At 37.6% G+C, this 27,546-nt stretch overlaps 1 protein-coding gene across 2 annotated transcripts in view; it reads right to left on the bottom strand.

The window, feature by feature from the left end:
• The window catches only part of LOC114652773 (limbin-like), a 197,653-nt gene that overhangs the window by 92,961 nt on the left and 77,146 nt on the right, over positions 1–27,546 (bottom strand). For both annotated transcript variants that reach the window (XR_007935127.1, XM_051928206.1), the window contains exon 10: positions 7,523–7,847. Coding sequence is in view for 1 of the 2 variants with exons in the window: in XM_051928206.1 (XP_051784166.1) it covers positions 7,523–7,847 (325 nt within the window). In the remaining variant the exon portion in view is untranslated. The remainder of the gene's footprint in view (positions 1–7,522; positions 7,848–27,546) is intronic.

The following is a 27,546-nucleotide window of genomic DNA, read 5'->3' on the forward strand; positions in this document are numbered from 1 at the left end:
AGAGCGTGCAGAAGGAAATCCGAGTCCAGCTCAGGGCGGCAAAGGAGCAGTACAGGAGAAAGCTTGAGCAGATGTTGCAGAATTACAGCATGAAGGAAGTGTGGGATGGGATGAAGAACATCACTGGCTGCAGCTCGAAGTGGGGTGCCACCATCGAGAGAGACGTGGAGAGAGCAAACCAGATGAACAACTTCTTTAACAGGTTTGACCACCCTAACCCACTCTCACTTCGGAGTACTGCACCCTCCACCCTTCCTTCTGCTGATACCAGCATAGGAGAGAGTTCCCCCCCACCCATAATTATAGCAACCCAGATAAATAGAGAGCTGAGGAGGCTGCGTGCCAGCAAAGCAGTGGGTCCAGATGGAGTATTGCCATAACTGCTGAAGGCCTGTGCGCTGGAGCTGGGGAGTCCTCTACAGCATATCTTCAACCTGAGCCTGGAACAGGGGAGAGTCCCGAGGCTTTGGAAAACATCTTGCATCACCCCAGTCCGAAAGGTATCACGTCCTAGTGAGTTGAATGACTTCCGACCTGTCACTCTGACGTCACATGTGATGAAGACCATGGAGCGGCTGCTGCTTCACCACCTGAAGCCACAGGTCCGCCACGCCCTCGACCCTCTGCAGTTCGCATACCATTAGAAGGTGGGAGCAGAGGATGCCATCATCTACATGCTACATCGACCCCTCTCCCACTTGGACAGAGGCAGTTGTGCTGTAAGAATTATGTTTCTGGACTTCTCTAGTGCTTTCAACACCATCCAACCTCTGCTCCTTAGGGACAAGCTGACAGTTCTCTGACGACACTGCTATCATGGGCTGCATCAGGAGTGGGCAGGAGGAGGAGTATAGGAACCTAATCACGGACTTTGTTAAATGGTGCGACTCAAACCACCTACACCTGAACACCAGCAAAACCAAGGAGCTGGTGTTGGATTTTAGGAGACCCAGGCCCCTCCTGGACCCCTTAATCATCAGAGGTGACTGTGTGCAGAGGGTGCAGACCTATAAATACCTGGGAGTGCAGCTGAATGATAAACTGGACTGGACTGGACTGCCAATACTGATGCTCTGTGCAAGAGAGGACAGAGCCAACTATACTTCCTTAGAAGGCTGGCGTCCTTCAATATCTGCAATAAGATGCTGCAGATGTTCTATCATACGGTTGTGGCAGGTGCCCTCTTTTACGCAGTGGTGTGCTGGGGAGGCAGCATAAAGAAGAAGGACGCCTCACACCTGGACAAACTGGTGAGGAAGACAGGCTTTATTGTAGGTATGGAGCTGGACAGTTTGACATCTGTGGCAGAGCAACGGGCGTTGAGCAGGCTGCTCCACTGACAGACTGAGGAGATCGTTCCTCCCCCACACTATGCGACTCTTCAATTCCACCCAGGGGGGTAAACGTTAGCATTATACAAAGTTATTGTCTGTTTCACCTGCATTTGTATCACTCTTTAATTTAATATTGTTTTTTTTATCAGTATGCTGCTGCTGGAGTATGTGAATTTCCCGTTGGGATTAATAAAGTATCTATCTATCTATCTATCTATCTATCTATCTATCTATCTATCTATCTATCTATCTATCTATCTATCTATCTATCTATCTATCTATCTATCTATCTATAACAAAGAAAACGACAGCGCATACCAAAGAAAAAGTGCTTGCATGAATTACAGTATGTATAGTGGTGACATCAGTATTTTACGTTCTAGCACCGCGGGAGACATAGCAGTACAGTACTACAGTAGACGGTTTACCTTTACATTCTTTTTTAGGTAATGCATTAATGGAAGCTGTGTTTGCAATGAAATTAAAGTGCTTTGGGGGCAAATTTAGGGTTTAAACTATAAAAACAGGCATTTAAAAGGCATTTTTTAATCTAAAAGTTGCAGTTTTTCACAATTCGCGGGTGCTCTAGGAACGTAATCCCCGTAAATTTTGGGGGTGTACTGTCCTGCATCACACATTTTAAGTTGAAAACAGAAAATACCTACATCCCACATTAAAAAAAAAACTTCTAAATAATTTTATGGTTTGTTTTTGCATTCTGCATAGTGTTATCTTCATTTCTGTAAATTTGTTGTGCTTCTCTGTAACAAATTTCACTTTCACTAAAAGGTTTTTCCAACTGTGTCCTTGATTCCTTCAGTGAGTTAAAAAATTTAAACAGTGACAATTACTAATACTTAACTTTAGAAATTCAATTAGCAGGTAGAAATTATGCAGACGGTAACAAGATAATGTCAACTATTAACTCACAGAGCATGAACATTAGGTTTCCTTAACCTGCATGTTCTTTACAGTAGGTGTTACTTTTCACACCAATCTATCCTTTACTATTCATATTACTGCACAACCCAAGACCATCTTTTTCTAGCTAAGAAATAGGCCTTCTTTTCTGTGTGCAGGATACAAATAAGTTAATTTCTGTATTTATGTTAAGAATATTCAAGTATGGGAATGTTTTACTCAAAGGCTGATGCAACTAATCTGTTTCCTGCTTCCACTTAATTCAAAATGCTGTCTGAAAGGTCATTACTTGAACTGAGAATGTTTAAATATGTAAGCTTCTATATGGCTTTTCCATTAAGTTTAGAGGGAAACTATGAAAACTTTCTTCTAAATATAAAGGTGTACAGTAAATGTTCATGAACCCCCCACTGCATTGCAAAGGTTATAAACAGGACATTTTCTAACCCCTTAATGCAAAGTCACAAGGAGGCAGATCCAACCCTAAAAGATTTGGGTGCAAGACAGTCCTCGATGGGTCCACTCATGCACAAGCTCCCAAAGTTAATTTACAATTTCCAACCTAACACAGGCCTTTCTTGGATAAGGAAGGAAAAACAGAGCACCCACAGAAAACTCATACTTTCACTGGGAAAACAAAATAACTTTACACAGACAAAGACAGGGAGAGGGATATAAAACCAGCAGGCTACATCTGTGAGGCAGCAGCACTAACCACTTCACCATCATGCTACCCTAAATTTAAAATGATAATGTGTTGATTTTAGAGCATACACTATTATAAGATGCCTGTCTAAAGAAAATTGCAATGTAATACAGTACAGTAATCCCTCACCTATTGCGGGGGTTACGTTCCAGAGCCCCCCGCGATAGGTGAAAATCCGCGAAGTAGCCCTATATTTATTTTATTATTTATACATATTGTAAGGTTTTATAAACCCTTCCCACACTCTTATAAACCTTTCTCACTCTCTTGTTAACCTTTCCCACACTCTTATAAACACTTCCTATGCTCTTAAACACTTTCTGCATTCTTAAACACTGCAGACCAACACTGCACACTGCACGCAGCGATCAGACGTCGATGTGTCTGCACTCGCTTTGTGAAGGGGGGCAGCTGAACTCACGCTGAGCAGAAATGGACTTTGTGCTGCTTCTGCCAAAATGCCTGCTTGTCGCTCTGCGCGTTCGGAAGGATGAGGAGGAGTGGGGGTGTGTGGAGGCTGAATGCACGTTCGCTCAAACCCCCCTCCCCGGAGGCGCAGTATGCTCCTGCCACTTCGCATTGTCAAGGGGGTGGGGAGCTGAATGAACGCTAAGGAGAAGTAGACTTTGTGCTGGCTTTGTGCTGCTTGTCGCTCTGCCTGTCAATAATTTAAAAGCCTGTATATCACCAATTTTCCTGTCTCACTGTCTTGTCTTGCGTGAAGTTAAAATGTTTTATAATAGTAAGATGTTACTCATATCCTTAGCCCGACATCCACATATCATATGTGTTAACAAAGTGTGTTTTATAAGTTTACATGTGTTTAAAGCATGTGGGATGGGTATTTTAAGGCTTAAACTATAAAAATGTTTATTTATATGGTCTTTCTATATCGCGGATTTTCTCCTGTTGCTGATGGGTCTGGAACATAACTTCCGCGATAGGCGGGCAATCACTTGTATTTAAAAACCCGCGAAGTCGTGAATCCGCGAAAAGTGAACTGCGAAGTAGCGAGGGATTACTGTATAAGACTTCCTCGAGAAGCAGAGCCCTTACATAAAGTGTGCCCCTTTAAACATTGCAATAAATTGTCTACCAGGATAAGGGGTGATCCATTGGTATCACCATTTAAATCCAGGCATAAGAATCACATCAATAGTTTAGAGAACCCTTGAGTGACTTACTGGAAAAATTTGACAAATATTTCCACCATCTGTGAAGAACTCCCTTCCATGTTGTATTTCTTTCAATACCCTCCCTGTGGAATTACATGCCCTTGTTTATGGACTTCAGTCATATCAAATTGTAGAATTTTCCAGGATGGCCAGTGGGCATAAATTCTGTAGCTTTTCCTATTTCAAAGGACTGTGGAAATCAGATTTTTCTCTAGGCTTCTTGCAAATAGAGGTTTGTTTTTCTCTCCTCCATTTTTATTGTCTAAATCTTCTATTAGCCTAAACAAAATAAGGACTTGTTACAATGTGCATCATATAGACCAATTTCACTCCTGAATAATGATGTTAAGATACTCTCAAAATCCTAGCTAGAAGGATGGAGAAAGTGCTGCCCTCGGTAATATCACAAGATCAAACTGGATTTATTAAAGGCCGACATCTATCTTCAAATCTCCGACGCTTGTTTAATGTTATATATCCATCCATCCATCCATTTTCCAACCCGCTGAATCCGAACACAGGGTCACGGGGGTCTGCTGGAGCCAATCCCAGCCAACACAGGGCACAAGGCAGGAATCAATCCCGGGCAGGGTGCCAACCCACCGCAGGACACACACAAACACACCCACACACCAAGCACACACTAGGGCCAATTTAGAATCGCCAATCCACCTAACCTGCATGTCTTTGGACTGTGGGAGGAAACCGGAGCGCCCGGAGGAAACCCACGCAGACACGGGGAGAACATGCAAACTCCACGCAGGGAGGACCCGGGAAGCGAACCCAGGTCCCCAGATCTTCCAACTGCGAGGCAGCAGCGCTACCCACTGTGCCACCGTGCCGCCTAATGTTATATATTCACCAGCAAAATCAAACACCCCAGAAATATTACTATCATTAGACGCAGAAAAGGCATTTGACATGATCGAATGGAATTACCTTTTCACTGCATTGGAGAAATTTGGGTTTGGCCCAAATATTTGTGCTTGGATCAAACTACTGTATACCAGTCCAGAAGCTTCAGTTTGTATTAATAAAATTTGCTCAGACTACTTTAAACTAGAACGTGGTACCAGACAAGGATGTCCCTTGTCGCCACTGTTGTTTGCAATCGCTATTGAACCACTGGCGGTTCACTGCCGAAATTCTTATCAGATAAAGGGGATTGTCAGAGAAGGACTGGAACAGAAAATTTCTCTATATGCAGATGATATGGTCTTATATATATCGGACCCAGAAAACACTGTCCCTGCTGTTTTAACAGCACTAACAGAATTTCAAAAGATATCTGGTCTTAGAATTAATCTGAATAAAAGTATACTCTTTCCAGTGAACTCACAAGCATATAATATTAGATTAGACACCCTACCTTTTACCATAGCAGATCAGTTTAAATACCTAGGGGTAAATATCACAAGTAAACATAAAGCTCTTTATCAACAAAATTTTGGCGTCTGTATGGAAAAAATTAAGCAAGACTTGCATAGATGGTCAACCCTTCATCTCACTCTAGCCGGAAGAATTAACATTGTTAAGATGAATATCCTTCCTAAACTTCTCTTTTTATTTCAAAACATTTCAATATATATCAATAAATCGTTTTTTAAACAGTTAGATTCAATAATAACCTCATTCATTTGGAACTCAAAACACCCACGTATCTGAAGAGCGACCCTACAAAGACCTCAGGCAGAAGGTGGCATGGCTTTACCTAATTTTCAGTTTTATTACTGGGCAGCAAACATACAAGCCATAAAAACCTGGACACAAATAAATGCACATACCCAGGCTTGGTCTGCAATAGAAGTAAAATCCTGTAGCACTTCTTTATATTCCCTGCTCTGCTCTCCAATAAATGAAAGTTATCACAAATATACTAATAACCCAATTGTGCTTTACTCACTCAGAATATGGAACCAAATTAGGAAGCATTTTAAGATGGAAAATCTTTTATCAGTGGCACCTCTGCAAGGGAACCACCTCTTTCAACCTTCGCAAGTATATCCAGTTTTTAATACCTGGAAAAGTTTTGGGATTAAAATGCTCAGAGATCTTTATATAGACAACATATTTACATCTTTTGAACAATTACGTTCAAAATTCAACCTCCCAGCTACACATTTCTTTTACTATCTTCAAATTAGAAATTTTGTTAAACAGAAATTGCCCGATTTCCCCCACCTTGCACCCTCCACAATGCTGGAAAAAATACTGCTCAATTCCGAGGAAACAAACACTATTTCCGCAATATATAAAATCTTATTAGAGTCCCTACCTTTCAAAGACCCAAGAGGACATTGGGAAGAAGATCTCTTAATCAATATATCAGAAAAGGAGTGGAAGGTAGCAAAGCAGAGAATTCACTCGAGTTCTATATGCGCAAAGCATAGAATTATTCAACTAAAAATTATATATCGAGCTCATCTGTCTCGCTTAAAACTGTCCAAAATGTTTCCAGGCCAGGATCCAACCTGCGAGCGCTGCAACCAAGCTCCTGCCTCACTGGGTCACATGTTCTGGGCCTGCACCAAACTAACATCATTTTGGACAAAAATTTTTAAGTGCCTCTCAGACAGCCTTAGTATCACAATCCCTCTTAACCCACTAACAGCTGTGTTTGGTGTCCTTCCAGATGGACTGGAATTGGAGAAGGACAAGCAAACGGTGATTGCATTCACTACACTCTTGGCACGCAGACTTATTTTGTTAAATTGGAAGAATCCTAATTCTCCTCTTATAAGTCAGTGGGAAACCGATGTTTTATATTATTTGAAATTGGAAAAAATCAAATTTTCAGTTAGAGGATCTGTACAAAATTTTTTCAATACATGGCAGGATTTAATCAATATTATTTTAGAATAAGAGAAATAACTATTATTGCATTTAACTCCCTTCTCCATCTCTTATTTATATAGATATTTACTTCTCCCCTTCTTTTGTCTAATGTTGCCTTATTAAAAAGCTTAAAGAAATTTTCCTTTAGCTAAGCTCTCCTTCTCAGGGGTGGGGTTTGATTTGTTTTCAAATTTGTTGGGTTATAAATTGATCTGTTTGTATGGAATGATTATAATGAAAATTAATAAAATAAATATTTAAAATGCAAAAAAAAAAAAAAATAATCTTCTATTAGCCTAATCTTCTGTGAGTAAAAAAGTCTATTGCATTATATCAGTTTCAATAACATTTTACCAGGGGCTATTGAGTTGTTCATTTAAACATATGTTACTTATGTAGGTCTTGCACAATGATGTGATTTTTGTTACTATTTTATATTTACACATTTACAATGTGTACAATAAGCTACTTGAATCTGTCTTCAGTAAAGAGTGACATATATGAATACATTGTATTAAAGTGAAGGGTACAAAAAATAAATCAGTACATACCTGCTGATTCATGTGTTTAAAGAGCTGTTCTGCTTTCTCCTTTTCTTTGGCCACCTTCCTGTGCTCTCTTTCCATTTCTTCTCGAGTTTCCAAATTAAATTCTGCAGCTAAGGCTGCCATCCTTGCAACGTGTTCCTCTTTCAGTTTACCCTCCATTCCCATTAACTGTCCATTTAAAACACTTTTAAGCCTTTTTTCTGCTGCTGGTGAAAATTCACTTGTAACTTTTAGGTTTCTCAGCAGTTTTGCAATGAGATCTTTATAAATCAGAACTCGATAGCTTTCAAGTTTAGTAGATATGTGCAGCAAACTTGACATATCCAAACTGCAAAAGAGATAAATAAAGACACAAATTAACAAAGCTATAATGGTAACCGTTATACTAAACTATGCCAATACAGGATAAAGTTCAGTACAACACGAATAAAGCCATCTAAACAAATGTTTGTAATATTCTTTGCAACAGAATGCTCAAGCTGAACTTCTGTTAGACACATAATTAATAAACTATATAAATGTAATTGCGATTATCTAGGTACTTCGAAATTATATCAGCCTTAGTGTAGTATATTGTTCTTGCACATCTTAACGACGTGTATGTTAGCTTAATTGCAGACTATAAATTGGCTCAGCATGAGTTAGTGTATATGTGCACAAGTGTGCTCTGCAACAGACTGGCCATTTGTCCAGAACTGATTCCTACCTGACTGAGAGCGACCCTGAACCGAATAAGCAGATAACAAACTGGATAAATAAATTAATGTTGTGAACATATCCCCATGACTCAGGTTTTTCAGATTAGTTTTGTTTAGAAAGTTTTAGATAGCTTAGGAAGCATTTTTGTGAAAAAGAACAAAAAGTTTTGTAGAGTAACACGCAGGGCAGTGGATTCAGTAAGAAAACCTTTGACACCTTTATTTGTAATTTAGGCCAATATACAGTACAGGTCAAATGTTTGGGACTCACCCAGAAATTGTAATGTTTTTATTAGAACTGATACCTTTTATCAAGAAATAATTAAATTAAATACAGATATAGCAAAGGCATTACTGGGGTGTATAATGGTTATTGCTGCTTGAAAAGACTAATTTTAATTTATATCCGCATATGGTTGTAAATCCCTATTTGCAGCAGCAATTCTTTCAGTCTCCTTTTGGTAAACTCCCTTAACTTATCCTTAATCATGTATTATGATAATTGGTTATTAGAGAAACATTTCCAACTGCATTAGCACCACTAAAACCTGTTATCCTGTTCACTTGTGTTACAAGGTACTGGCATTCCTAAAGTTCAGTTCTACGTTCAAAAATGGCCAAAATAAAATACAGCTTTCTCAATCAACATTTCAGTCTATTTTTTTTTTTTTTTTGCTGAAAGGTTATTCCATATGACAGATTGCCAAGAGACTTATAATATATATATATAAATATGTCTATTACTGTCTTGAGAGAAGTATGCGAACTGGACTTAACCAGGACAGAAAAAGAAGGGGAAGGCTCAGATGGGCAACTGCATAAGAGGATAAAGACATCAGAGTGTGTAGTTTGAGAAACGAGTGCCTTACAGGTTCTCAATTGTCTTCTTCACTATATACCAAACAACAGTGTCGTCAGCAACAGAAAAAATACAACTCTGAGATGCTGAGCATAATACATGTTTCCAGTCATCTTCTATCTAATGCAGTGGCGGGCCGTCAGGGCCTGCAAGGCCTTCTCTGCTGGCCTAAAAAAATATCTGAATCACAAACTGATGTTAATTATATTTTGTCCATGAATACTTATTAAATAATTCCAAATAGTCTGTCCGCTTCCTTTCATAGCTTTTCCGATGGTTGTGCTGCCCCTGCTTCCAGTCATGTATTTTCGTATTAAAGCATTTAACCAATCACATTTCAGCCATCTTTTGTTGCCAGGCAGGGTCAAAGTCAAAGAAGTCTGCCAGGAGGCCTTCACAATCCGTTCTGCAGTCCCTCTAACACAAAATAAATGTCGATTAAACTGTTGCTTCAACCAATCAGATTTTGAGTTGGTTTCACTAGGGCACTCTAGCAGGCGTACGGCAACGTCACCGTATTCAGACCCGTTGATTGGATAGGATGGTGTAATATAAAAATCTGAATGAGAGCATCATGGGGCAGCTGTACACATTGGTATGTTTGGCGGTGAGCATTCCCGTGTCCACTGCTTCTGTCGAGCGGACATTTTCAGCCCTAAAGCGAATTAAAACTTATGCCAGAAATACGACAGGGCAGGTTTGACTTTCAGCATTAGCATCACTTTGTGATGGAACTGAAGCGCATGGATAATCTGTACGACAGAGTAATTGAACTGTTTTTGAGGAAAGAGAGGAGGATGGATTTTGTTTACAAATAATCCGAATTTCTGGTGAGTAAAATGTTGCGATTTTCCTAAATAATATTGCAAGTTTATGAGTTATTATTGATGTTTTTTATGTGTGTCGCGGGCTGTAGCTGCAGTAGAAAGGAACTTGTTCACCCCTGGTTTGTCTATTCAATAAAGGCATTTATTGTGGCTACAGGAGTTATCTATCTGCGATGCAACGGCTCTTTATACTGTATTTCTGCATATTAAGATGGTTTTTATAACCACAAATTAGTTTTTGAGGGGCGGGTTGATTCAGACAGAGCACTACTGAAGGCCTAGGTGTGAAATGCACGGTCCGCCACTGATCTAATGCCTGTATTCATTTGCACATGTTAACTTTTTATTTTTATTTGCCTGTTTCATATATGGCTTTCTGTTTGAAACTATAAAGCCATCATTCCAGAACCATATTTTCACTGCTTCAGATGACATTGGTATTTGGCATGTATTTAAAGAAGAGGTCAACTGAGCGGGGCCATCTTAATGCATGGGCACACTGGGCAGTTGCCCGGGGGCCCCACGAGCATAGGGGCCCCATGCTAATCTATGTATGTTGTGACTTGCTGAGTGGTTGTGTAGGTAAGGGCCCAGTGCACTGCTTTGCCCGGGAGCCTATAATAATGTTAAGATGGCCCTGCAACAGAGGACCAGTAAAGGATTTACTCCTCAAACTACAGATTTGATGTCCTTATGTGAATATTAAACTAAAAATCAGTCATATCATTCAGTAATGGCGTTATACATACTAGTAATGAACTAGAAATTCAAACATATACTACAGTCGTCTGCTGGGATTAAACAACTGGTTGAAAGGCTTCTGCGAGAATCAAAACATCGGGTTCATAGACAACTGGGACCTCTTCTGGGAGAGGCCGCGTTTCTTCAAGTGGGAAGGTCTGCATCCAAATAGATTCGGTGCCCGGGTCCTCTACGAAAACATCGCTAAGGTAATTTGTCTCTCTTGACTGTCTATTTCTACTCCTAATCCTTTCCGTAATGATTTGCTAGGACATTATAATTCTTTAACAAAGTCTTCCGTAAAAGTGCACTGCATTACTACTGTAATAACTAATCTCAATGCATGTAAAAAATCTAGGCAGTGCAGTATAAACACGAATAATTTAATTACAATTACACCTTTAGATGAACAATGTATTAAGTCTATAAAAACAGATTATAGATTAAATAAAAAATATGCACAGAGTGGTGCTAATAAAAATAACTTAATTTCTATTTCAAATAACCCATAATGCACATAAAATTCAGCTCTGCTCCTCCGAAACATTAAATATGGCACTATTAAATGTTAGAGCATTAACAAACAAAAAGTTTTTCATCAACGATCTTATTAGTGATAGGAAAATTGATTTTATTACATTAAGTGAAACGTGGCTTAGCTAAAATGGTGCAGATGTTTTAATTGAATCTGCACCTCTGAATTACAGCTCTACTTGTGCGGATCGCCAAGGAAAGAAAGGTGGCGGTTTAGCAAACATTTACTCGAGCCGGTTAAAGTGTAAAGATGTCAGTTTTGGTAAATTCAAGTCCTTTGAGTATCTTGCTGTTGTTATTCATGGAGTTTCTCACTTTCTAGTATTATCCGTGTATAGACCTCCTAAATTTAATGCATCTTTCTCTGAGGAATTTTCAGACTTGGTGTCAATTATAATTACGAACTATGACACCCTCCTAATAGTCGACGACTTTAACTTTCATATCGATAGTGACCCAAAAGTAAAAGAATTCATGAACCTCCTGGACTCTTTTGATTTGAGACAGCTCGTTAGTCAGCCTACACATAAAGCAGGTCATACGTTAGACTTAGTAATTACCAAAGGACTAAAAGTTGATGTAAAGCAGATCATTGATATTGGTCTATCAGACCATTTTCTTTTACTATTTAATTTAGAAATATTGATAGAAAACATTCATGAGAAGCACATTGTTAAAAAATGCTTCTTTGATTCATCAGCAGCTTTAAAACTTACAAACATTCTAAGCAACCAGTCCGTTTATAGTGTTAACTACAATAGCGAGGATAATGTAAATAGTAAAGTGGAAAAATTTAATACTAAGGTGAGAGCTGCTGCTGACATAGTTGCACCTGAAAAGAAAAAATCTTCTAGCATTGTTATACCATGGAAGACCCAAAGAGTGTCTGATTTAAAGAGAACATGCCGTAGAGCTGAGTGTAAATGGAGAAAAACTAAAGTAATTATCCACTATGAGATATTGAAGGTTAAAATAACAGAATACAATAACACAGTCAGACTTGAGAGGTGCTGCTTTTTCTCTAGAATTATAAATAGCAATGCTAGTAATCCCAGAGTCTTATTCTCTACGATTGATCGTCTGCTAAACCCAGGTAACGCAAAGGAATGCCTCCAAAATACTTCTAGTGAATCTTGTGAGGCTATTGTTGTATTTTTCAATCAAAAAATTAATGATATTAGAAATAATATAGTATATCTCCCCAACACTAAGGATCCTCTTAAGCCCCAGTACTCCGTTATAAACAAATTAAACTCTTTCACTAGGATAGATTTACATAAAATAATTTCTCAACTGAGACCCTCTTCCTGCGTCCTTGACCCAATACCAACAAGTTTTTTCAAAGAAGTATCGGCGTGCTAATTGATAGCATTCTTGACATAGTAAACTCGTCATTAGATATTGGGGTCTTCCCAGACTGCTGTAGTTAACCCCTACTTAAGAAAAATAATCTTGACCACTCTGCTTTTGAAAATTTTTGACCCATTTCTAACCTGCCTTTCATAAGTTAAATTCTAGAGAAGGCAGTCATTATGCAGCTAAATGACCACCTCAATAAACATGCTTTTCTTGATAAGTTTCAGTCGGGTTTCTGAACAAATCACAGCACAGAAACTACACTCATTAAAGTAGTAAATGACTTGCGGGTAAATGCAGACAGAGGCCATTTATCTGTTCTCATCCTCTTAGATCTGAGTGCCGCATTTGACACCATTGATCACAATATTCTTAGAAATCGCCTTAGTCAATGGGTGGGCCTCACTGGCAGTGTCTTAAATTGGTTTGAATCCTACCTGGCAGGTAGAAAATTCTTTGTTAGTTGTTCCGTTAGGTCAGATTATCTCGGGGCATAACGTGAGTTACCACAGCTATGCTGATGACACGCAGCTGTATTTATCAATAGCACCTGATGACCCCGACTCTGTTGTTTCACTAACACAATGTTTTGCTTGTGTTTCTAAATGGATGAATAGTAATTTTCTCAAGCTAAATAAAGAGAAAACAGAAATTTTAGTGATTGGCAATAATGGATATAATAACGTTATTAGAAATAAACTTGATGCATTAGGATTAAAAGTCAAGACGGAGGTAAAGAATTTAGGGGTAACTGTTGACTGTAACCTGAATTTTAAATCGCATATTAATCTGATCACTAGAACAGCATTTTTTCACTTAAGAAATATAGCAAAAGTTCAAAAAAGTATCATTGAAAGATGCTGAGAAATTAGTTCACGCTTTTGTTTTCAGTCGACTAGATTACTGTAACGCACTCCTCTCAGGACTACCCAAAAAGACATAAATCTTTTGCAACTAGTGCAGAATGCAGCTGCTAGAATCCTAACTAAGAAAAGAAAATCTGTGCACATTTCTCCAGTTTTGATGTCACTACACTGGTTACCTGTGTCATTCAGAATTGACTTTAAAATACTCCATATGGTTTACAATGCCTTAAATAATCTTGCTCCATCTTATACAGTGGAACCTCTAGATACGAGTTTAATTCGTTCCAGAACTGAGCTTGTATAGCGAATTTCTCGTATCTAGAACAAACTTCCCCATTGAAAATAATGGAAATCCAGTTAATCCGTTCTGCACCCCAAATATATTAACATAAAAATCAATTTTCCTAATAAATAACACTGATAAATTATATATACTGTAGTCTACCTTTAATAAATAACACTGGTAAATAATATAACTGATTATTAAAAGAATCAAAACAGGTGTCCAAAGTGCAGTAGAGCATTCAATAAATATTTAAATAAATAATCCTTAAAACAGTTGTGAAGTGGAGGTTTAAAATACACAAGAATAACAATCCTTTAACACGAGGTTAAAACGTCAACAAGAAGCAGTCTTTAAAAACAGATGACAATCCCCGGTGCTTCTTCTCTGTTAGCGTCTCACCTATTTCTCCCATGCGGGCTCTAAAACAGGCGAGACACTCTTAATGCAGCTGACCTTCTCTACACCGTCCTGCTTCAGCTGTTTGGCTCGCCTGTTCAGCTACACGCGAGCCTGCGCGAGCCTGCACTTGCCTGCCTGCCTGCCTGCCCCCTCCCTCTCTCTCTCTCTCTCTCTCTCTCTCTCTCTCTCTCTCTCTCTCTCTCTCTCTCTCTCTCTCTCTCTCTCTCTCTCTCTCTCTCTCTCTTTTACTTTTTCTCCCCCTTAACCTGCTCACGCTTCTCTATATATGCGGGGAGGACATGGCAGCTGCAGCCCATCAGCCACAGGAACAATCATGGATGTGGGCAGTTTCCCACCTGTGCACTTAAGTGAGAAACGCAGACACCGCAGATCGCGGCTCGCAACTGCTACCACGCCCCCTTGCTAAGCCGCGAGCTATACCCACAGCCTGGCTCGTGGCTCGTTACGCGAACCAATGCTCGTATTTAGAGCTGAATTTTTCGCTCATACTTTCCTCGTATTTTGAATTTCTCGTATACAGAGGTGCTCGTATCTCGAGGTTCCACTGTATATCGGAATGTCTGACACCTTATATTCCAAATCGTAACCTTAGATCCTCAAATGAGTGTCTGCTTAGAATTCCAACAGCTAAACTTAAAAGAAGTGGTGAGGTGGCCTTCTGCTGTTATGCACCTAAAATCTGGAATAGCCTGCCAATAGGAATTCACCAGGCTAATACAGTGGAGCACTTTAAAAAACTGCTGAAAACACATTACTTTAACATGGTTTTCTCATAACTTCATTTTAGTTTAATCCTGATGCTCTATATATTCAATTAATTATCATAACTATTCATGGTGGCTCTAAAATCCGTACTAACCACAACGCTCTCTTCTGTTTTTTTTTCCCGGTTTTCTGTGGTGGCGACCTGCGCCACCACCACCACCCAATCAAAGCACCATGATGTTCCTACATTGATGGATTAAAAACCAGAAGTCTACATGACCATCATTATCAAGTCCTTCTATGAGAACCCTAAATACAAAGAGGACTGTTCATTTATGTTAGGTAAAATGCCCAGAGCGGGCTGGGCGGTCTCATGGTCTGGAACCCCTGCAGATTTTTTTTTTCTCCAGCCATCTGGAGTTTTTTTGTTTTTTCTGTCCTCCCTGGCCATCGGACCTTACTCTTATTCTATGTTAATTAGTGTTGTCTTATTTTAAATCTTACTTTGTCTTTTTTTCTCTTTTCTTCATCATGTAAAGCACTTTGAGCTACATTATTTGTATGAAAATGTGCTATATAAATAAATGTTGTTGTTGTAGTAATGCCTTAGCTATATTTTCAAATTAATTTAATGGAATCTAAGTAAGAAAGGTATGAATTTCTATCAAAAACATGAATATTTCAGGGTGAGCCCAAACTTCTGAACAGCAGTGTTTTTATTATGTTGACTTTAACCACATAATTTACAAGATATAAAGCATTTAACCACTGCTGGCATGAATCATGAGGCTACCTTTTAGCACCCTAACTTGGTAAAGTTTGGGTTTAAAGTCTGTAGCTACTGTGGTTTTTTTGTATTATTTATTAAAGAAGTTAGAAACAATGAGCAACATTAAACAAAACACAAAACTTACAAAATTAAAAAAGAGGTAATTTTTTTATTAAAAGAGTAAAAGAAAAAATAGCTTATTTGAATTATATATGAAATTGGAGATTTTAACACATTAAATTACAACCATTTATTCAGTGCAGTATCCCAATAATTGCTTCTGACTCCACAGCTCTGGAATCACACTGCGTATCTTAAAGTGGGCTAACTTCAATGTATACAATAACACGTGTTACCGGCAATGTATGAAAAGCAGGTATTGTATAGAATACCTAGGCAATGTATACAATGCCTGCCGTTTTTAGGCAAGGTATGAAATATCTGCGTTGTTACATACTTTTCCTAGGCATTGCATAAAATGCCTAGGCATTATAAAGAATGACAAGTACTATTTTACGCCAAGTGTGAAATGTCCAGATTGGAAAGGTCTTTAATAACAAAATGTCTAAAAATGAAAGAAGAAATACAAAATGAACTACAGGATATGCTTTAAACTGGATAGCACTGATGCCTTCTTTAACAGGATAAATCAACTTGCTTTTGTTCTCTACCATCATCACATCGTAGCGTTTCAGCAGCCAACAGTCCCGTGGTTCCTTCTTAGTAGTCATTTTAGCCTTTGTTACATCATTCACTAACTTCTCGTAAGTGTCTTCTGTTAGAAAAACACAATTTTTAGCAGCGTTGGCTCACATTTGGGATAGTTCTTTGTAGAACCGTTGTACCATGTCAGCATGTCGTGATTCTTGCCCGTACACTACATTCTCTTCTCCCATCTTCACACAGCACAATATGGGTCAGCTTCTGTAGCGGTACTTCACCCACCACATATGGAACAGTCTCTGCTGCGGCACAGCAAGCACACGTGCTTCCACACGGACAAACAAAGATCCAGGCACCACTGACAAAATGTTCTGGCGAGAATAAGCTTATTCTACACTCTGCCGGTTTGCCGTTTAGGTATTGTATAGAATGCCTAGAAAATGTATGAAATGCGATGTATTTCATACTTTGATGTCCTATTTCGGGCATTGTATACATTGCCTAGGTATTCTATAGAATGCCGGTTTTTAGACATTGCCAGTCACATATGCATTAATGAGTGATTAAATCAAACTTTGTTTTATTACATAATTCGTACTTAAGTTGGTTACTGTACTGTACTCAAATATACCTTCTTTATTTATATGCTATAGAGTTGTCATATACTAGAAGTAAAAAAAGATGTGTTTTTTTAAAATAATTTAAAAATAGATTTTTGCACCCAGCTGAAATAAACTTTAGTTTTTTAAATACAATTTAACCCAGTTGTGGGAAGCAATAGCCCGTTATGGTAGCACTGGAGACAAGAGAACATTTAAACTTGCATATAACCACAATCATACATGACTAATGTAAGATTAAATCTACATGTGTTCCTTTCATTTGTGGAAAGGAACCAAACCCTCAAGTTGAAAATTCAAACTAAATAATGCATAACCAAATATTAAAACTTACAATGAAAATTTGGAAGTCAGACTTTGCATTATTTTGCAAGGTTACAGTAGTAAGGATTACTAAATTACTATGTTATAACAATTCAACTATCCAGCCTTGAATTAATCCAATGACCACCATGAAAAGGTGTTTTAGTACATTTGATAATGAGACTGACAAGAATAATTTTTGCTGTTGGACACCCTGAAGAGGCTGATGCTGATACCAAATACTTTCAATCCACTACCGCAATCACATCATTTGTAGAAGTTTCCTTGCAATAAACAAGAGAGTAAAACACACCTGGGAGTGCTGTAGATTGTGGTGAAAAGGTATGTCATATATACTGAAGGAGAGACAATGATATTATCTGTACTGAAATTCTAATGAAAAGAGACTTGATTACACAAATATAGTCTTTGTAGCTCTAGTAAGTAAATATTTCTAAAATGTATTATAGAAAATAGAAATATGCTATCAAGCAGACAGTCATACAAAAACAAACAAATTGCATATTGACTTAATTTAAAACTCAATTTTAGCTTGTACTCCTATATTTTCTAGTAATGTGAACTGGTACCCCTTTGAAAAATACTTACTGTAGAATTCTGGGAGGTATGCAGAGTGATAATAGATCTCAACCTACTTATAATTGTCAGTTTTCCTCAGTATTATTTTGTGGATTTCTCACCTAAGACCTCATGATTTAAATGAAATGAAAAACATATATACTTTAATCTGTACTGTATATACTGTAAAATTTGAAGTTTGTTCTTATGATATGCCTGCTGGGAATATTTCTATAAAAAATAAACTCAAAGAAATTTACTGAATCTCACATTGTAGTTTAGTAACATCAGTTCATTTTACTCAAATGAGTATGATTCTATTATAAATAACAGACACCAGCCCAAGCAATTTTTTAACATTCTTGTGGAGAACAAAAATGTTAAATTAACCTTCACAAATTCACAGTTCTTTAGAAGCATGTAATTATCAAAACACCCACGTAATAGATACATATAGTATATGCCATCATAGAGATAATGTGTTATTTAATGAGTTAACTGCTTTACCACTCCACAAGTCTCAGCTGACAGACAGCTAAAAAGAACAATTTCCATACATGATTTGATTATAATGAGAGACTTCATCCATAAATGCATTGCTTAGACATCAGAAAACCCATTCCATAATACTTCTGGTGCAGACATAAGTTTTTGCTGTGGAAGAAATTGTAAGCTCCTTATTTCAAAGTCAAGACTAAAAGTGTTCTTGTTAGTGATTAATTTTTAAGTGAAAAATAATCCAACACAGAATACAGTAAGAATACGAAAAAAAAAAAAAATCATAAAAATACACATCTAAACCCCCAAATCCATCACTCCCATTCCAGTCCATTAAAAAATTTGGGAATGTTAGGAAACAAAACTTAATTTATTTTGATCAATGTGGTTATATTTTCCCACAAGTTAAAGGTTGAAGTAGATGAATAATTAATTTGTGTAGCCAAGGCCTCAAGTAAAGTCAGATTAAAAAAGGAAAAACACCAATATTAAAATGATAAGTAGTTAGGAAATTTGCAACTAGAGGCAATTAAAAGTTTGGTTGAAATGGTACCTAAGGAAAAAAGCTTTTTTTAAAAAAGAGACATAATTAAATATTGGACATATGCAAAAGGAGGAAATGCTGAGGTATGAATGGAAAGGAAAAAGACAAGAAGGAAGAAAGTAAGCACCTGATGTTGAACCCAAAGTAAAACATTTTCTAGGAGTAAAATAAAGGTAGTGGATTATTTACAACTGGGTAAACTGGTAATTGGGATTTTTTGGAACAAAAAGAGGCAAACTTGAAAACCTATGTGCAATTCAATTTGGTAGGAGACAAACTAAGAACCTTAGACCATAAAATGATGGTCTGCATGTGCCAGACGTTTTGGTTGGATTTCTGTGTGTACAGTTTAGGGTGTAAAAAAATCAGAAGGGGGGTTAAATCCCCTTTGGTGTTATGCATGTGCACTGTGCACAGCGTCCATCCCCCTTCTCTTCTGAGCTGCACTAGCTCCATCAGTTGTGGCTTTTTGTTTTGAGTGCGAAGTATGCAACTCCTCCAGTATTTCCCTCTCTCTCCTTGGCAGCTGAACTCAAGGTGTATACCTCATCTAGAGTGCACAACCACATTTTAATTCAGCTTTGGTGAAATTCCTTCTTTCACTTCACAGGTCATGCCACCTACAGTATCATCCCTTTTCTTTTCTTTGTCAAATTACCTTGACTTATTCACTCATCTGCCAACGCTGTGGCAAGTGGAGTTGTTGTGCTGGCCACTTTCAACTGGCAGCACTGAGGCAAAAGGTAAAAAAAAAAAGGTTGCCTTAAAATAGACCACTCACTAAAGAATTATTATTAAAAAATATCAACAAGCAAAAGAACATTTGTTGGCTAATTTTCTTTTGTCTATAATGTCACCAAATTGCAATCAAATCAGACAAAGCATTTTTGACATTTTGAGTGTATTTACTTTTTCTTTTAAAAGACTTTTTTTTTTTACTGCTGAATATTGATATACTGAAATGATCTTTCTTAGTAGATACCCACTGCTCTAGATGTACCATTCTCTCAAATTTCAGGTTTTGTTCAAGCAAATAATAGAAAAAAAACAATCTAAATCCATTAAGTAGTTCTCTCGTTTGCTAGCTAAGCAGAGATAAGGAACACCCCGAGGCTGACACGTGAGTGAGGAGGGACCCTCCCCCCTCACCTTGGCCCGCTGCGTATCTGTCAGATTCGTGCAAATAAATCGTTACCGCAAGCGAACTATGATATTTAGCGCAATGAGAAAAGTCACAAAATCAACCAGAATGTTCAAGCAAATAATAGAAAAAATCCCGATCTAAATCCATTAAGTAGTTCTCTCGTGAAAAGCAAGCAGACAGACAGACAAGACGTTGGATTTTATATACAGAGAGATTATACTGATTATCTTTCTTGAAAAATATATTACATATCAGTGTTTTTCAAACTTTCTATTTGGTAAGCCACTTTGGGAAGTGCCTTCTTTTTTCCAATTCCATTTGAGGGTTATTTTGATTTGAAAAGTAAGCTTTAACTTACTAAGATGCAACTTGGTACTCCTCAAGGTTGGTTACATTTTCATTTTCATCAGCCAATCATTAGTATTTGTAGCAAGTTTTTTCATATAATACTATGCAATACTTTGTTAGATTTTGCCAGTATTTCCAGTTATGACTTGAAAATATTTTCCTCATTTAAAAAAAAAATTGGAACAACATTTGTTACTTCTTTCTAGAATGTATTTGCACAGTGAAAAAAATATCACACAGCACCACACTCTCCCACATCAGGCAATATTTTAGAGTGATAAAAAAGTGCAAGGGCATTCAATAGGTTTGAATGCCTGTGCTGACATGTATTTAATTTAATATTACAATGATCTAAAAGTGTTGACTGGCACAGCTAAAGTATAATTTTTTTTTTATTTTTTATAGAGTCTCCAACGTAAATCAGTTTGATAGAACAAAAACAACTTTTGATTTTTATGTTATAGGACCTTGCAAAGCCACTTGGATCTATTCAATGGTCCCTAAGTTATTGCACATACCGCAATAAGGGTTGGTTCTTGCCTTGCACCTGATATTTCCAGCAGAAGCACAGACTCCTCATCACACTGAACTGGATAATTAGGTTACAAAATGGACGGATAAATGGAAGGACTTAAACATTTCATTTAATCTATGTTTATTATGCACTGAAATGTTAAAGCAATCAAAAATTTTAATCAAAACAAATTACTTGTCAACAGATTTCTTTAAATATAATCAAACACTATACATGATGATTGCATACTGATTTGGAAAGCTTTGTATTTCCGGTGTATGCCCTAACTGGGATACCACAAGCCTATAGTTTTATAGCACTGAAGTTACTGTCAAATCCTCAGGATAAAAACTAGGAAGAAAATTCTAAGAAAGTCTAACATGAACTGATAAAAATACATTGATTAGTGAAAAAGCTATACAAAATAAAGAAAAAATTATTTTATATGGTATTTGAATCTGCCTCTTTGAGCATTGTTGGCTCAAATAGAAATGTAAGTTGTGGCTCACTGACTAGACACTGCCTAGAACAAACATTAAAATGTACAGTATATCAAAGTCAGCATCCACATGGAAGCCACTGAGATTAACATTCACCTTAAAGACTTACAGTACATAGTCCATTGGCTGTGAATGTGCATCAACAGTGAATATAACACTGGCCTACAAGGCCAAAATAAAGAAATGGCAAGAAAAAACTATTACTCACAAGAAGGGAAAATGTAACCTCCATCTGGAGTTTGCTAGGAAGCCAAGGAATGAAAATATTTTTGGGATAAGGTCTTATGGAATAATTATACTAAAACTGAACTTTCAGATAAATCTCATAGCACTGTGTGTGGTTCAATGCTAACACTGACTGTGCCACAAGTGATGTAATTCCTAAAGTGAAGTACAGTGATCCCTCGCTATATCGCGCATCGCCTTTCGCGGCTTCACTCTATCGCGGATTTTATATGTAAGCATATTTAAATATATATCGCGGATTTTTTGCTGGTTCGCGGATTTCTGAGGACAATGGGTCTTTTAATTTCTGGTACATGCTTCCTCAGTTGGTTTGCCCAGTTGATTTCATACAAGGGACGCTATTGGCAGATGGCTGAGAAGCTACCCAACTTACTTTCTCTGTCTCTCTTGCGCTGACTTTCTCTGATCCTGACGTAGGGGGTGTGAGCAGGGGGGCTGTTCGCACACCTAGACGATACGGACGCTCGTCTAAAAATGCTGAAAGATTATCTTCACGTTGCTATCTTCTGTGCAGCTGCTTCCTGAAGCGACATGCTGCACGGTGCTTCGCATACTTAAAAGCTCGAAGGGCACGTATTGATTTTTGACTGTTTGTTTTTCTCTGTCTCTCTCTCTCTCTCCCTGCTCCTGACAGAGGAGGTGTGAGCTGCCGCCTTCAACAGCTTTGTACCGGCGGTGCTTCGCATACTTAAAAGCCAAACAGCCCTATTGATTTGTTTGCTTTCCTCTCTGTTTCTGACAGCCTGTGCTCCTGACGCGCACTCCTTTGAAGAGGAAGATATGTTTGCATTCTTTTAATTGTGAGACAGAACTGTCATCTCTGTCTTGTCATGGAGCACAGTTTAAACTTTTGAAAAAGAGACAAATGTTTGTTTGCAGTGTTTGAATAACGTTCCTGTCTCTCTACAACCTCCTGTGTTTCTGCGCAAATCTGTGACCCAAGCATGACAATATAAAAATAACCATATAAACATATGGTTTCTACTTCGCGGATTTTCTTATTTCGCGGGTGGCTCTGGAACGCAACCCCCGCGATGGAGGAGGGATTACTGTATAGTGGCATTTCATCAACAGGAACTGGGAATCTATTTCTAACTGAAAGAAAAATGCTGTAAGAGAGTCTTGTTACAGTCTGCTAAAACTGAGGTTTGGGAGAGGATTCACCTTTAAACAAGACAAAGACCCCAAATATAAGGTCAAAATAACATTCATGTGTCCCAAGATGAAACAGTTAAAATCTTCCAAGTTCCAGTCAAAGGCAACAGCTCAAACCCAACAGAAAATATATACCATAATTTGAAAGTATCTGTCCATGAGGGTCAACTTGACATAGAAACCCTAAGAAATGTAACCTAGATATTTAAGTAGAATATCATAAGTTTCCCTCTCCCCCCACCCCCCCTTTCTTTTTTGCAGCCTGTGAGGGCTTTTGGTGTTGCTTTAGTACATTAATTTTCTTTTATAAAATAATTTGAATCATTATTTTCATATTCTAGTGACCTAATATGAAAGCTGTGAAAAATATTGTATTACTAGCAAAATACCCGCACTTTGCAGCGGAGAAGTAGTGTGTTAAAGAGGTTATGTAAACATATATATACATATACATATATATATACATATCTACATATACACATATCTACATATACATATATATACATATATATATATATACATATACACATCCACATATATATATATATATATATATATATATACACATATCAGCATACATATACACACATACATACACACACACACACACACACATACACATACATACATATATATATACATATATACATATATATATATATATATATACATATACATATATATATATATCTATACTAATAAAAGGCAAAGCCCTCACTGACTCACTGACTGACTGACTCATCACTAATTCTCCAACTTCCCGTGTAGGTGGAAGGCTGAAATTTGGCAGGCTCATTCCTTACAGCTTACTTACAAAAGTTAGGCAGGTTTCATTTCGAAATTCAAAGCGTAACGGTCATAACTGGAACCTCTTTTTTGTCCATATATTGTAATGGACGGGTGCGGAGTCGCGTATCGCATCATCACGCCTCCTACATAATCACGTGAAACGCCTTGGGACCAATCTGGAAGAAGGTAGCGCAGCGCCTTGATTTAAACCATTCCATTTCTTGGTGGGTTTAATACTGTGTAAGCATACATATTAACACATGTGCAATTAAACGTGTGCATTTACGGGGTGTTTTCTCAGGCTTAAAAGCTCGCCTTTTATTAAAAAGATAAATGCAAACTGTTTTCATTCTGAAGGGCACAAACCACATTGGATTTTGTAATGATAGTTGATTAGTAAGGTCTATTAAGGGATACTTACAGAATGATTAGTAATGCCTGTGAATGCCGATGCAAGTAGGAGAATGGGCGTGAACTAAAGAACGAGTAGTAACTTGTACAGTAAATGTCTCTAAAGTCTGTCTATTAAAAAGTTATTATATCTTTCAATCCTGTGTATTGATTAAACTACGAACCTAACAAGATCACTACATGGTGTCAGAAGTGGCAGATTGGAAGAGGAATGTGAAGAAGAGGTTCAGCTTTTGAACGAGTCTCGTGTCTGTGAGTAACCCGAAAACGTGGTCAGAAAACGCTAAGACGTTCTAGCAAAAGAGAAAAAAAAATATGGAAGGATTACAGCCCCCACCAAATCTCCAGTTAAAGGGAAATGTAGCTGAAAATTGGAAAAGATTTAAACAGAGATTAGAGTTGTATCTTGCTGCGATTGAAGCAGATAGGAAAAGTGAAAAAATGAAAGCGTCTATGCTTCTACATGTAATTGGCGAAGAGGCGCTTGAGGTGTATAACAATTTTCAGTTTGAAGAAGATGGAGACAATATGAAATTGAACAAAATAGTTGAAAAATTCGAAACGTATTGCAACCCAAAGCGCAATGTGACGTTTGAGTGGCACAAGTTTTTTACATGTTTCCAGAAAAGCGGAGAAACAATAGACCAGTATGTGACGGAATTGCGTAATAGGAGCTGTTCTACGACAGAAACCGTCGAGACATCAAAGCACCAATAACCTCTAATCAGAACACTAACACCAGCGAAACAAATATTAACGAGAAAACAAGTATAAATCAGGAAAGAACATCTCAACTGCAAACACAATTAACCAGAAGATCAAAACGTCAAGTAAAACCACCAGAACGACTCATTGAGACATGTTGAGGATTAAAGGAACATTTTCAATTAAGAAATGCTAAATTCCTTTAACAGTTGTGCTTTTTATACATAGTTTGAATGCTGGATGTATGCCTGAAATGTTCTGGATAGTTCAGTTGTTTGAAGTGATAGAATTAAACGTGTGCATTTACGGGGTGATTTCTCAGGCTTAAAAGCTCGCTTTTTATTAAAAAGGTAAATGCAAACTGTTTTCATTCTGAAGGGCACAAACCACGTTAGATTTCAGCCGTTAAACGTGCAAAAATGTCGGTACACCAGATAAATAAGCGCAACATATTATCAGTTGTATTGTATGCTTACAATACATATAGAAATGTGTTAATCGTTAACTAATAGTATCGGATGGTGTTTTTCGACTCGCGCCTTGATTTAAACGATTGCATGTCTTGGTGGGTTTGCGTAGCATATTATCAATATCTTTACACCTCTTTTTAAGACTTATTGACTGAAACGGGCTTTCACGAAAAAAGTTAGGGCTTTGCTACCGGATACACCCTCCACAAGTTAAGGAAGTAAAAATAAAAGGTATATATTTCTGTTTTATTTAAACCTTTTAAGTTCGTATGCATAGCTCCATTTGGCTGTTTTAGTTTTTTTTTTTCTTCAGTAATATTTAATCTCCTTAAAGAAAAATAACATATGCATTTTACTTTTTTTGTATCTCTTTAGTAATAGTGTAAAAGGATAGCCAGTATTTAAACCTTTTATGTTACTTTATAAAGTTATTTTATACAATGTTGAAAAATTAATCAGAAAGCTACATATTTTGGCAGCTGCTGCTTTAATTTTCAATGAAATGAAAAAAGCTCTCCAAGAGAAAACCTCAATGAAGAAGAAACAGTTTGCACTATCTAAAAAGGAGAAACCCTCATTTATAAAGGTTTGCTGCAGATGACTTAACTGAAAATAAATGAATAGTTTCTATGTGTATAATACATATTTATCTATTTGACTTATGCCTTTATTCCAGCAACTTGCAACATGTGAGGTACAATTTGTTACATTACTTTTGTTTTTTGCAGCACAGGCAGGTGAAGTGACTTCCTCAGGGTCACACAGTGGTGTCAGTACCACGATTTGAACTGACAAGCTCCGGGTTTGCTGAAATATTACTGAAGAATGAAAAAAAATGAAAACGGGCAAATGGGGCTATGCATACAAATGTCCATCCATCCATTATCCAACCCGCTATATCCTAAATACAGGAGCCAATCCCTGCCAACACAGGGCACAAGGCAGGAAACAAACCCCGGGCAAGGTGCCAGCCCACCGCAGGGCGCACACACCCACACACCAGGGACAATTTAGAATCGCCAATGCACCTAACCTGCATGTCTTTGGACTGTGGGAGGAAACCGGAGTACCCGGAGGAAACCCAGACAGACACAGGGAGAACATTCAAACTCCACACAGGGAAGCGAACCCGGGTCTCCTAACTGGCATCTTTCACTGCGCCACCATGCCGCCCGCATACAAACTTAAAAAGTTTAAATAAAACAGAAATATATACCTTTATTTTTACTTCCTTAACTTGTGGAGGGTGTATCCTGTAGCAAAGCCCTAAGTTTTTTCATGAAAGCCCCTTTCAGTCAATAAGCCTTAAAAACAGGTATAAAGCTAAACTTGCAGCACCGCTATTCAATTACACTCGCCTAATGCCTCTCCTAAGGGGACATACTGTGGGATCTGGGCATCAGTCAAAGCACCAATCACAGGCCCAATTAGAAAGCGGGAAGCTGTGATTTGTCGTCTCCCTCCCATGTAACAATCACAGCCCGTGTTACAACGCACTATGTATGTATGTGTATATGTATATATGTGTGTTTATGTATGTGTGTGTATGTATGTGTATATATATATGTTGATATGTGTATAAATATGTGGATGTGGATGTGTATATGTATATATATATGTATATATGTATATATGTAGATGTGTATATGTAGATATGTGTATATGTACATATGTATATATATGTATATGTATATATATGTTTACATAACCTCTTTAACACACTACTACTCCGCTGCGAAGCGCAGGTATTTTGCTAGTGTATATATATATATATATATATATATATATATATATATATATATATATATATATATATATATATATATACACATACAGACACATATCTATAATAATAAAAGGCAAAGCCCTCACTGATTGACTGACTGACTCACTGACTCACTCATCACTAATTCTCCAACTTCCCGTGTAGGTGGAAGGCTGAAATTTGGCAGGCTCATTCCTTACAGCTTACTTACAAAAGTTAGGCAGGTTTCATTTCGAAATTCAAAGCGTAATGGTCATAACTGGAACATATTTTTTGTCCATACACTGTAATGGAGGAGGCGGAGTCACGTATCACGTCATCACGCCTCCTACGTAATCACGTGAACTAAAAACAAGGAAGACATTTACAGCACGAGTCACACGCGGGAACGAAGGTAAATGACGTTAATTTTTGACTGTCTTTTAATACTGTGTAAGCATACATATTAACACATGTGCAATTAAACGTGTGCATTTATGGGGTGATTTCTCAGGCTTAAAAGCTCACCTTTCATCAAACGCGGGAAGAAAGGTAACTGACGTTGTTCACTGTCTTTTAATACTGTGTAACCATACATATTAACACATGTCCAATTAAACGTGTGCATTTACGGGGTGATTTCTCAGGCTTAAAAGCTCGCCTTTTACTAAAAAGGTAAATGCAAAACTATTTTCAATCAGTTTATTGAAACGCTCCCGTTAAGGATTGCAAT

This window comes from Erpetoichthys calabaricus, chromosome 5 (assembly GCF_900747795.2).
Source record: "Erpetoichthys calabaricus chromosome 5, fErpCal1.3, whole genome shotgun sequence".
Taxonomy (NCBI): domain Eukaryota; kingdom Metazoa; phylum Chordata; class Cladistia; order Polypteriformes; family Polypteridae; genus Erpetoichthys; species Erpetoichthys calabaricus.